Source organism: Arachis stenosperma, chromosome 7, assembly GCF_014773155.1.
Source record: "Arachis stenosperma cultivar V10309 chromosome 7, arast.V10309.gnm1.PFL2, whole genome shotgun sequence".
Classification (NCBI taxonomy): Eukaryota; Viridiplantae; Streptophyta; class Magnoliopsida; order Fabales; family Fabaceae; genus Arachis; species Arachis stenosperma.
The window spans coordinates 28,581,623-28,594,991 of NC_080383.1; the positions used below are offsets into that span (position 1 = coordinate 28,581,623).

Consider the following 13,369-nt stretch of genomic DNA (forward strand, 5'->3'; position numbering starts at 1 on the left):
GCCTCTGCTGTCTGCCCTCGGACCACAAAAAGCTCTGCTAACCTCCCATATGTGGATTTGACAAGTGCAGTTATCGAAAGATTCCGTGTCCTCTTCAATACAGAGTTAACACACTCGGATATGTTCGTCGTCATGTCGCCGAACCGTCTGCCTCCATTCTGGTGTTGGGTCCACTTATCGTACTCCAGCCGTTTGGCCCAATCACACATGGCCAGATTCTCAGTCCTCATAATATCAAACCAGTAGTCAAACTCGGCCTCAATCTTCGCATACGCCGCATTCACGAGCATCCGCCTTGCATCCTGACCCTTGAAACTGAGAGAAAAATTGGCTGCAACGTGTCAAATGCAATACGCTCGATATGCATGAGGCGGTTTCCAACCATTGTCTGGTGCCTCCAGTGCAGCCTTAATGCCATTGTGTCTGTCAGAAATCACCATAATCCCTTCCTGTGGGGTCACATGATGACGCAAGTGGGATAAGAAAACATCCCACGACTCAGCATTCTCCCCCTCAACAAGTGCAAACACAACTGGCAATATATTCGAGGTTCCATCTTGCGCAATAGCCAGAAGCAAAGTCCCGCCATACTTTCCATACAGATGCGTTCCGTCAATGTTGATTAGTGGCTTGCAATGTTTAAAAGCCTCAATGCATGGAGGGAATGTCCAGAAAAGTCAATGAAAGTACTCCGTACACTCATCAACCTCACCACCAACACGCACTAGAGAAGTCTTCAACAAAGCTACGGTTTCGTCCATCGTTGCTTGCATCCCAAGGATCCACCAGGGCAACTCCGCATATGACTCTTCCCAATTCCCGTAAATCTGGGCAACTACCTTCTGCTTTGTCATCCACACCTTCCTGTAGCTAGGCCTGAATCCATAGGTTGACTCAGTAGCTTCCTGCAACACCTTTATGGTAACCGGTGCATCCGCCCTAACCAAGGGATAGATCCTCGCACAAATTACGTGGTAATCGAGCTATCGGTGGTCGCTCGATATCGATGTGGCCAAGCATGTGTGGGCTCCGTTGTACCTTCTAACCTCCCAGTTACCCTTGCGCTGCCGAAGTGTCACGCGGATGATCCAGTTGCAGCCATTTCCAAACTCCTTGCATCTCCCAACATACTTCAGATGATCAGATTCTATAACCCGATACTAGACTCCACGACGAATGCTATAATCTTTAACACTCATCATAGCTTCCTCCTTAGTCTGGAAAGATTGACCAATCTGAAATTTTCTAGAAGCATTACCCTCGTGTAATCCTTGGTATCTGAAGGTGTGTGCATAATCTGGTTGTTGACTCACTGCTTCCAAATTAAGCGTCGAGAAATGCGGAGGTTGTTGGTGGGACTTAGAACTGGATGGCCCCTGAGGTGCAAGTGGGGGCACTGGAGTCTCCTCCTCACTATCCCCTGATATGTGATCGGGATCATCGTCCGAATCATAGTCCTGCATCGCGTCCTCAATGTGATCCGGCTCACCACTTCCAACAAGACCAGTAATCAAACTGGGTGACCTATCTGCCGGTGCTAGAATAGGTGGAGGTGCAGGTAGGAGACAACTAGGTGCAATGACAGGCATCGAAGTAGAAGCACCCCCCACCGTCGTTGATTGAGGATTTGGCGCTGAAGCCCCGGAACTTTTCACACGGTCTTTCAACTTGGCAAACAACTCGTGTATTCTCACCTCCAGAAAACTCCGCCGACAATGAAACAACAACCCCATGTCTTCATCCGACCCTATGACAAATGTTTCATACTGCACACCACTTGACACGATCGCCATCAGAATCTTGTAGAACACCTTCTTCACCAACTTGGCCCCAGCTAATCCTGCCTTCTGCAATATGTTCCTCTTTAGATTTGATAAAGTATCAGTCGAATGGATAAAAATGCTCAACGATTCTTTATCCGTGAACTTAACACCATGCCTGTTACTTTTTTTTTTATTTTACTAGAATAGTGGACTAGAACCATCAAGCTTTCCTCACTATCCATTTCTAAAAGTGTGAAAATGACTCTCTTCAAATAACCCACTCCCTATCTTGCTTGGTATTTATAGGCAAATTTTACAAAGCATAAACCCCCGTAGCAGTTTATGTGATGGTTCTTCGCCAACGTAATCTGCGACATCCCTATAGCGGATTACGTCCATTTTGTAAACCGTGATACCTCTGTCGCGGTTTATATAGTTTATGGAAAAAATGCATTTTGGTATCCAGTTTGCATAATGTGTATTCTGGTAAAATTGGTTGGCAGTTTATTTAAAATGGTAAATTGCCCTAAATATAAAGCATTTTGTTACTTATTAAAAAAAATATAGCTTTTATTATTTTTGTCATATTTTTAAGTCTTATTTAAAGATAGTTTTGTTATTTTAAGATTTCAACAATATTTTTATCGAATTTGGATCTTCTAATAAATTTTGAATTCTCCTTTAGAGGGTAAAGTGTGATCTCTTATCATTTATTTCATAGATGGAACCAAGAAAAAATATAAGAGAGAAACTATTCAAGGATAAAAGATCATACTTTACCCTCTAAAGTGAAATTCAAAATTTAGAAAATCCAAATCCATTTTCATCGGGGTCTATATCTTTATGATACTATTAGTATTGGGCTAGTGCAATTAGAAAATTATACTATAAATAAGAGTGCAATAATGTAGAATATGCATAATGTAATTGGAAACTCTACTTTTCCTCTTTGGCTCTAATTCTAAAAATTTTTCTTCTATTTTCTCTGATTATCTCTAATTCTCTCTAGTTTTTTATATAAATTCGTATCAAATTTATTTCATATACGTCTTTTATGGTTTACTTGTTGCGGGATTTATTATTTTATTGAAAAAATTAATTAACTTAAAAATGATTTTTTTAATTCTTCAATAGATTTGTAAAAGAATTTTAATAAATGTAAAAAAAAATTAGAAACAAAGTAGAAGCTATATTTTCATCTTTTAAAAATGAACTTTATAATACAGAAAGATGTTTATAAGTATAATAAAAAGATTTTTTAATATTATATTTAAATAAATTTTATAATATTTAAAAAGTATTTTTTAAAAAAATCTTTTTAAAAATTTTTCGAACCAAAGTCCAAAATATTGTAGCGTTCCAAGCAAGCAAATGATGAATTCATATTAATATTGACAGTTTTATAATTTGTGTTTTTTTACCAGTTATTATAGCTTTGGAATAGTGAGCATAGTTTTAAAATTAAAATAACTAATCATAAACCATTCACCGTTAGAGAAATAGTTTTAAAATTAAAATAACTAATCATAAACCATTCACCGTTAGAGAAACATAAATATAAGAGGAGTGCTAGGAGGCTAGCAGAAATTGTGATATATAGCCATCAATTAGTCATTATAGGTGTGTTTAACAGTGGAAGATTATATCCAATGATGCAGGATTACTCATTTTACTTTTGATGGCTAATTGATGGCTATATATCACAATTTTTGCTAGCTCCCTAGACTTTCTCTAAATGTAATTCATGCATGCATAACATGATGGTCTATTAAACATTATAAGTGATTATTCTATTCAAATAACATTATTTTCTCCCTAGAATTATTTAATTTTAATTATTCCCTCCCGAATGACTGGGCAGGGCCGTCGCTGGGTGCTAGAAAATCTATATTATTAGCATGTAACACCACCTCATTTATTGGTGGCATTTCCACCTTCATTATTTCTGGTGAAGTTTCGTCAACATTATACTTCTCTAGTTCTCTGCAATTTGATCAACAAAAATCAATCATCAGCAGGAAAAAATCAATATGAACAAAAATTTTTGCACTCTAGTTTTTAAACCACAAAAATCTTTATAACCCAATCTGGATTTTCAAAAATCGAAACCATGATAATGTGCATCTTCTTTATATTTTATGTTGGTGTTTTAGACTTATAAATTCTCATATAGAAGAAGAGAAATTGGGGAATTATAAGCCTTTAAATTTTGGTGCAAGCAAGTAGGCTTTTTTATTTATATACGTATGAGAAAATCATTTATTTTTTAAAATGCGTATGCATAAAAACTGTGCTCAAAATGCGCAATTCTATTTCATACTAAACACCCACAAAATTATTGAAATGGTGAGTAATTTAATTTCGTAGGTGTCTGACCTGAAATGAAACTGCGCATTTTGAACACAGTTTTTATTTATATGTATTTTGAAAATAAATAATTTTTTTATGCGTATATAAATAAAAAAATCCAAATAAATATTTTACTAAAGACTAGGTCTAATATTCAATAAACTCTTTCCCTTTGTCATTTTTTATTCATATTAGAAGCATAACAAAATTGATATGAATCTAATATTTTAATTAATGAGTTTTATGTAAAACATGACATTGTATATGAGATAATTCTATCTGTTCCTTTATCTATATATATATATATATATATTGATTGAATTTTAAAGAAAATAATAATAAATGCATTGTTTATTAGTTTTAGGCTACCTCATTTCATGTATGTGGAAGAAAACAATTCTATCAGCATAAAATATACAAAATAGTAGTGTACCACACCAAAAATTTAACAAAACACCCAGTAAACTTTGACAAAATATCTAATTGATATCACTTGAAATTTTGGGATGTTTGGTTAAGATTTTGTTGCCCGATTCTAAAGAAAAAAAAAATATGTCCACCGCCATGCCATTACCTAAGGCCGCCGCTACCACTTTCACCGGCCAATTCAAGCCGTCGAGTTATCACTACCCTCAATCACGATCACCTCCGTCGGCCAATTCAAACAAGTTAAATCAATTTTTCTATTTTAATTAATTTTAATTATATTTATTTTATTTATTAATTCCGATTTTGATGTTATTTTTTTAGTAGCATTATTTCTTATTTACTAATTTTTACTCCTTTTTCTAAATTCGTCATTTATTTGTAATTAAAATTAAACTTTTCGTTGTTGTGGGTTGTTGTTGTTAATGTTTATTAAGTTGCTATTCTTAAATTGGCCATATAATTTAAGTTTTTGGTATTTTTTATTTTAATAAATAAAATAAATATAATAATTACTGAATTAAATCATTTTAAAATTTATTACTGAAATTTGTCACCCTCTTTTATCTCGTTTACACTGTGAACGAGATAATTTTACACATATTTCGTTTACAATGTAAATAAGATAAGACACTGTAAACAAGATACGTGGAAGCTTATCTTGTTCATAGTGTAAACGAGATGAGAGAGGACAACGACTATATATACAACTCGTTGACAGCGTTTGATTAGGCACCAGTTTAACTTTTCAACCACTTTCTCGTCTTTTTTACCCATTTCTGACCATATAATCGATAAATATGACGATGGCGCACACAGCTAGTAATGACGGAGACATCAACAGGTTGAATGAGACTTCGCATTACGTCGGGACAGCCGACTTTGCTGTTAGTTTTGTTGTGTTGAATTTTATGTATAGATATATGTGTGTATGTAGCCATAGTTAGGGTAATTGTCAAGAATTAAAATATAGTTTGTATAGTTAGAAATAGATCACTGGTAGAAATTTAAAACTCTCTTTTATTTCACTTGTATTACGTTGTTACTACTTACTACATAATTATTAGTTTGGAACTCTATTTTATTTCTTTTAGTTTCGTCAAATTTATGATTAGATTTTTTTGTATTTTTTAATTTAATTATAATAATCCTTTTAATTTTATAATTAGATTTTTTTATATCAAATATATTAAAGCTAACAGAATAATATTTTTCTCAAAAATATGTAAATAAATATCAAATTATGTTGTTAATTATAAATATTTATAATTTATAAAAAAGTATTTATTTAACTTTAATATTTTTTATACTGAAAAGATCTAATTACAAAACTAAAAACAGTGTAAGAATTTAAAAAAAATATAGAAACCTATTTAAAAATTTAGTGATATTATAAGGACCGTTAAACTTAAAAGAACCAATAAAAGTTAGTTTAAAATTACTTATTGATAATTGTGAAGATATATTTTTTCTTCAGAGGCCTCGCCTTCTACTGCTCCAGCGAGTGAATCATACCCTTCCTCCACCCGACACCATCATCTCATATCTGAGGGAGGCGGGATTCAGCGACACGGTGCCTCTCAGGGATTTCACATTCGACAATGACCTGATTACGGCATTCGTGGAGCGATGGCGTCCGGAGACCCACATTTCATCTTTCGTGGGGTGAGGTCACTATCATCCTATAGGACGACGTGGCGTACCACCTAGGGCTACGTGCCCACGGGGACCCTGTTGGGGGTGCTTTCGTGACTTCGGTAAGTGGTACTAGATGGAGACGTGGCAGTTGATGGAGCGATTGCTGGGTGTCAGGCCTCCGGTGGCTCCATAGCAGGCGGCGCAGAGGAAGGAGTCATTCACGCTGAAGCTCGTATGGCTGCGGGATCGTATTCACACTGCTGACCCGTCCTCGATGTAGGAACTAGCTGAGTCATTCCAGACTGGGAGGAAGCAGGGTGTCGGACAATATCAGCATCCATCTGCTTCCGCGTATACCTCGGCGTGGATGCCACAGATATATCCTGCATCTGGATTGTCATATGGGGCAGGGGTTCGTCCGGGTGCCCAGTATGCCACACCACCATCTTACAACTATGGTATGTTGCTGACATCATCACGACCTCTATTTACCCCTCCATCAGATCTACCATCTCACCTTCAGCCTCAGTTACATCAATACGCCACAGTTTCGTACTTCAGAGAGTACTACGTCCCACCTTCTCCACCACCTCCACACGATCCTGCTATGCAGCACATGCCTATGGGAGACCCTCAACCTACCCGACCTCAGTGCCAAACGCAGCCTCCACCTTGTGGTACCGGACACCAGCGCCACTATCAGGATCCCCACCACCGCTGATGTGTTATTGTATAATGTTGTTGTTTATTATTATCTTCAAGTAGTTTATTATAGTTATGTTGCATTTGGTTATATGTAGTAATTTTAAAATGTGATTGTTTTTATAATTAAAAAAAAATTCGGTGGAGGTTATATTGTAAACTGCTCTTGTTTATTACATTCTTGTTGTTTATTATATATATATGCTTTCTTTATATGCAGTAATTTTATAATACTGTTGTTTTCTACTACACGTCTTATAAACGTACACAACTGTAATAAAAGGAAACAACTAGAACATGCGATTCCAACCAGAATATAACATAACAAGTACAATAAAAGGAAATAACAACAATAAGAATAAATCACTACAATAAAAGGATGAAACCATCATAAAAGGACTATCTACACAAAGCATCGTCCGTGGGTTGATTAGGATAACCCCTTCTAATATGACCGACTTGCGTACAGAGGCCACACCGCTTCTCCTGTCGCTCGAACTCATCCATGTTATTTCGAAATCTAGTAGACACAGGTCTCCCAGTAGCCTTCCGGCGCATGAGTGGATTAGGTGAACATACAGGGCCCACTCGATGCTAGTGGCGACACACCTGGCAAGGGCATGGTGGCACGGGTAGTGGAAAGATTGAAAGAGGCCACAGTTATACGTACCCACTGAAAGCTAGACAAGGAAGGAACCTTGTGACCGACTCTCGAACGGCTCTAACTCCTCCATGACAAACACGAAAGCCCGCCTATCATAATGAGTAACACGCGTATTTGGGATGCTTTCTCTGTTCTTCTCAATGGCTCCCATCAGCCTCTGGGAGAAGCGGGTTCCAACAGCCAGCTATGACTGTGACTCCCTGCCCTTTGTGACGAATAACTTCTGCAACCGTTTGACGTGATGCGCACGATGGCAAAAATTAGCAAGTCTCGTGTACCCTTGAGAACTGCATTGGATCACTCCGACAGATTTGTAGTCATGTGACCAAACTGCCTACCACTGTCGCAGTGTTACAGCCATATCTCTTTGTTGAAACGACCAGCCCACTCTACCATTCCCAGGGACATTCCTCTCAAGGCATCCATGTACCACTCATACCCAGCCTTGTTTGGACTATAGACGACATCTATAAGGTATCTGTTGCCCCTGGCTGACTTAAAATGAGTCATAAATTTAGTGGCCATGTGTTTGATACAGTAAGTGTGGAACGCCCTAAGAGGATGCTAACCACTATCATCGGCAGTGAGTGCAGCCTTGATGGCATGCGATCTATCAGAGATAACCTGCAAACCTTCTTGTCGGGTGACATGGCGTCTCATATTAGTAAGGAAGAACGACCATGACTTGGTACTCTCAGACTCAACAATGGCAAAAGCAATAGGCAGGATATTACCCCATTATTGTTATTTCTCATATGACAATTGGGGTAAACACACACAACTATGTGTATACGCTATTACTGGCCATTGTTGCCTTTTTTTCATGAGAAAAACAAGATAGAAGAAGATATAAAATTAATGTGGAGAATGCCAAGGGTTAGACATCCTTTTATAGCTACTGAAAAATTGTCTCGCTGTATCTCGTTTACACTGTAAACGAGATATACACGTGTCATGTCTACGTGTCTTGTCTCGTTTATACTGTAAACGAGATATGTGTAAAATTATCTTGTTCACAGTGTAAATGAGAAAAGAGAAGGTGACAGATTTCGGTAATAAATTTTAAAATTATTTAATTCAATAATTATTATATTTATTAAAATAAAAAATCCCAAGATTCTGGTACTTTATCTTTTTTAGTTCACAACTCTTTTGGAGGAGAGCTTGAAGTGTGCATCTTGACTTGCTTTGCATGAAGTTGATGTTGATTTTTTATAACCATATTTAAGTTGTTTAAATTTATTATTTTATGTTGGACTTAATTTCACTGGAATAGATTTATAAGAGGGAATCCTTTCTATGCTGGAAACTACACAATAATAAGGAGATGCACAATAGAATAGCTAGGAGATTGCATGCTTGATGGATGCTTGTTTGAAATCTTCTAGTCCAATTTCTCTTTAATCTGCTGTTATAGATGATGACATCATTCACCTTGGATTAGATGCCGACGCACTTCCACTAGAGGATGATGATCTTCAAGAAGAAGACGGGATCAATGGCGACGAAGAAGAGGAAGACGAGTTCGATGATAATTAGGAAACTACACTGGAAGAGGAGGATGGTGAATCAGAGGAAGAAGAAGATGAATTTGATTAGTGTTATTGTAAACATAGTCTTGTGATATGTATTTCTTTATGAAACTTTGCGTATTTGTAATATATGTTTCCGTGAATGTAAACATAACTCTGTAAATGTAATATAGTTAGCATTGTTTCAAATATTTTAGTTACTATCATTCGCTATTTGTAATTTAAGTTTTTTGAAATTAGCATCAGGTTTGAAGCACTATTTCAATTGTTAATTATCAGGGTACACTAGAAATGGACGGGAAAATATAATTTAAATAAAAAAGAATGCTACCGTTGGAATTACTATCAGACTATTCCGACGGTAACATTTTTTAAAAAAAAAATTCAAATAAGTTTTCCACCGGAAATAGCGTCGGATGAATTCGGATGATATGGTGGGAAAAGCGAACGAAGTGGTGCCAAATGTTACTGTCGGATTATTCTGACAGTACCATCGACCAGGATCCGTTTTCATTGTTAACATATTCTGTTGAAAAAACTAACGGTAATTTTCGTTGGACACAAAAAATTCGACGGTAAATATTTACCAGCGAGATTTATACTGGTTGATATTTTTCGGTAATAAATCCGACAGTAAAATGATTACCATCGGATATATTCGATAAATTCGACGGTACTTAACATTTTATTTGTAGTGCTTGAACCTAACCCCACCCACTAGTTAACCTTTCAAGACTAATGGGCATAACAAACTCTTCGATGGGTGAAGTTGCAATGGATGATAAAAACGACAAACAATTCAAAATTTTAAGGATGCATTTATCTTCATGGATAACAACTTCAATGTCATTGAGAGCTTTAGTAGGACAAGAAGAAATCTTTCGTTCTCCGTCATGTAAAATCGGAAGGCCACCACTTTTGGAGACTGTTTGAAAAGAAGCTTAATGGGATTGAGTTTTAATTGAGTTTTGTTTACATTTTAATGTTGGTTTTACTTAATCAATTCATATTAGGGATTCCAAGCTGGCAAGTAACCTGCCATGTAGGATACATCACTAACTCCGTTAGAGCATAATTTAACATTTGGTCAGTATTGTCAGACAAAGTCAATATTTGATGATCACTAGTTTAAATCTTCTATTGTTAAATTTGTCAACGTTCGAATCTTTTATGGTTAAAAATAGTTATTTATTCAGAATATTTTATAGACTTGTAGATATTCTCCAACTATTATATCCTTTGGAATATTATCTAATGTAAATTATTTCTCAACTTTTCTTAGTTCTTCTAGGTTTTTCTAGCTTTGAAATATATGAAGAAATGTTGTATGTTATATGTTTGTGTTTTAAATTTAGTTCCATATAGATGAAAATTGTGAAACTGTAAACCTTTAAATATTGGTGTGCACAATTCGTAATAATTTTGTTTTAATGCATCATAATTTAATTGTCTATAAATTTAATTCGTACCTAAAGTAACTAAAATATTATTTTTAGGAATTTATTTTCTAACACGCCTATAAAAATATATCCATAATATTCTTTTTAGAAATAAAATTTTCATATATATATACATACCTTGACCTAAGTTGGGACAATTTGATATTGGATGTCGTATAGCATCCCAATTGAAAATTGGTACTCCAAACAGTTCTTCCAACTCATTCTTCATTCGAAGTTCCTTCAGAATCTTCAATTCCGCATTCTTTTTTTCAGTTTCAGCTGAAAAAATAAGCTATACATAAAGCTATGTAGTGCTAATATAACAGGTAGATCAAATTACTAGACACAACTTAAATCAATTTGTTATATTAGTATAAAAAATCTAGTTATCAAATAATTAATAAGAACTGTAATTAATTTTAAAATAAAATGAGCACTTTCAAAGTGAAAATGTAGACTTGTGTTACTTGCATAGATGTAATATATATATATATATATATATATATATATATATATGGCAATAATCTTTTTTTCTTGCTCGTATAATTACCATTTTTAAGTGATTTTTCTTTCTCAATAGCTTCCAATTTCTGGCGCAACATCGTCTGCTCTGACATCAAAAGCTGTTTTTGATTTGTGTAGGATGTAATTTGTGTACGGAGAGTTGTTACTTTCTCCTACACATGCATAGTGAAACAAAATGAATATTGGAATAACTTTAGGGAACTAAATAAAATTGAGAAGAATTATCGAAAAAATTAAGGGATAAAATTTAGATAGAAAAAGATAGAGAAAATTAGGGGTGACAAACAGAGAAGTCCGTCCTATCCCGTCCCACCAAAATGGCGGGCTGGCCCACCCCATCTAATGAAGTGGTCCTGAATTCCTCCCTCACCTCGCCTAATAGCGGGCTGGCGGATTGACGGGCCAAGCTCGCCAAATCTCTTATATATATATATATATATATATATATATATATATATTAAATAATATATATAATTTCACAACTATTTTAATAAATTTATAATTTCTAAAGATATAAAAAAATTATAATTTCTAAATTTACAAACATTAAAGCTTTTATAGTTATAAATATGAAATAAATATAATCATAAACCAAATATTTTGAAACAAAATAATAAAACCAACATTGTCCAAAGCAAAATAAACATTGTCCAAAACATATAATTAAACATCTTCAAATTTATAATCAATCAAACATAAAACATAATCCAAAATATAACTTAGAACATCTTCAATTATCATCTTCATCCTCTTGTAGATCAATAACATCATAGAAATTTGTAAAAAAATGGCCCTGACAAAAAAAGACCTAGCCCACTGGGGAATTCCACCCCGCCGAATCCCGTCAAAACCCACGAATTAGGCGGTGCAAATTAGGCCGGCTTTTTAAGTTTGGCGGTTTTAAATTTACAGCCCAACCCGCCTTTTCTGGCGTGTTACGCAGGCCGAGCCAGCAGGTTTCAATCTGTTTACCACCCCTAAAAGAAATTAATAAAATTAAACCGCCATTGATTTTATTTGTTAAAACCAGCAAAGTAAATAACGGCAGTTGCAAAATCGTTACAATTGATTTTTCGTTTAGTGGTAATTATACCACAGTTGTTAAAAATTTTCGCAAATCCCTTTCCCTTAAGGATGACGGTTACTCAAACGCTGGTAATTTGTTTTTCTTAAAAAAATCACTTTTATTTTCCATACTCCTTGCAGTGAAGAGTTTCAAAACATTTTACAAAATATCTGAAACTATAAAAAATCATCGTTGTCTGTTAGTTTGTGACGATCATAGTAGTGATTGATGCTTTAGCCTCAAAATACCATGATATAGAAGATAGTTTTGGAATATTTATTTAATGTAGCAGTACTAACTGATAAAATATTTTTAAAAAAATCGCATCTCAAACTGCAACATATCAAACAAACAATACAATTTTCATTCTGACTTGGGCTAATGTCGCAAATGAGTTTTCCTCATTTGGCAACAGTTATTTCAATGGTTGCTAAAAATTGCTGTTAAAATATTTAGCCACATAGGACATTGTATGGTGAGCTACGACAATCCAACTGTTTGATATCAATTAAAAACTGCCACTAAAGCTGAAAATAGCTGTTGCAAATATATATGTTGTGTTTGTTACACTGTGATATCTTTGATTTATATTTTTTTTAGTGATATTTAATATTTAATTTTATTTCTATTGCTTTCACTAAGTTCAATTATGCTCGTATAGATAGATATATAGGGGTAAAATATTTTTAGATAAATAGTATATTTAATCATATATTATTATATACATGAATAAATTTTTTTATTTATCCTTTTATCATCTCAAACTTTATACAAATACAATTACAAACATAAAAATTAATTAAATATTACTTGAAATAAAATTTTAGATATATAACAAATTTTAGTATATACCATAAAACTACGAAACAATTTGTATGTGTCCATTAAAAAAAAAGTGTGTTTTTAATAATTTGTGTGTTAACCATAACAACTTGATTTATATTAGGAAAATCATCATAACCTGAAAAATTTTCATTTGCTCTTCTAAATTGAGTAGATATCGAACTTTTCTTTGTCTAGATCTTTGTGCAGAGAGCCGATTCGAGATCATTCTGTAGAGAAAAAATGCAAAGAGATAAAAAGAAATTAAAATTAATAATTAAGCACATGCAACATACATTTTTCTAGCTAATTATTTTTCCCTTATTTTGAATACTAGCTTATGTAACACCTTTGTATAGGGAGTGGATCCTCTCCAGTGAAAAAAAAAATTAGATGGTGTCCAGTGGAAGATCTCACCTTTCATTATTCTCTCTCTTCTA

General features: G+C 34.4%; 1 protein-coding gene across 1 annotated transcript; it reads right to left on the bottom strand.

Moving 5' to 3' along the window:
* Window positions 1-1,160: 1,160 nt before the first annotated feature.
* On the bottom strand, window positions 1,161-2,162 carry LOC130939632 (uncharacterized). The gene is made up of 2 exons (XM_057867721.1): window positions 2,092-2,162; window positions 1,161-1,938 (listed from the first exon to the last, which is right to left on the bottom strand). Exons 1-2 carry the CDS (start codon window positions 2,160-2,162, stop codon window positions 1,161-1,163), a joined length of 849 nt encoding a protein of 282 aa, XP_057723704.1.
* Window positions 2,163-13,369: the final 11,207 nt, after the last annotated feature.

Coding starts and splice junctions, on each gene's coding strand:
- LOC130939632 (XM_057867721.1), bottom strand. CDS start 2,162: ATGGACGTAATCCGCTATAGGGATGTCGCAGATTACGTTGGCGAAGAA. Junction 1,939..2,091: donor TCACATAAACTGCTACGGGG/GTTTATGCTTTG, acceptor AAAAAGTAACAG/GCATGGTGTTAAGTTCACGG.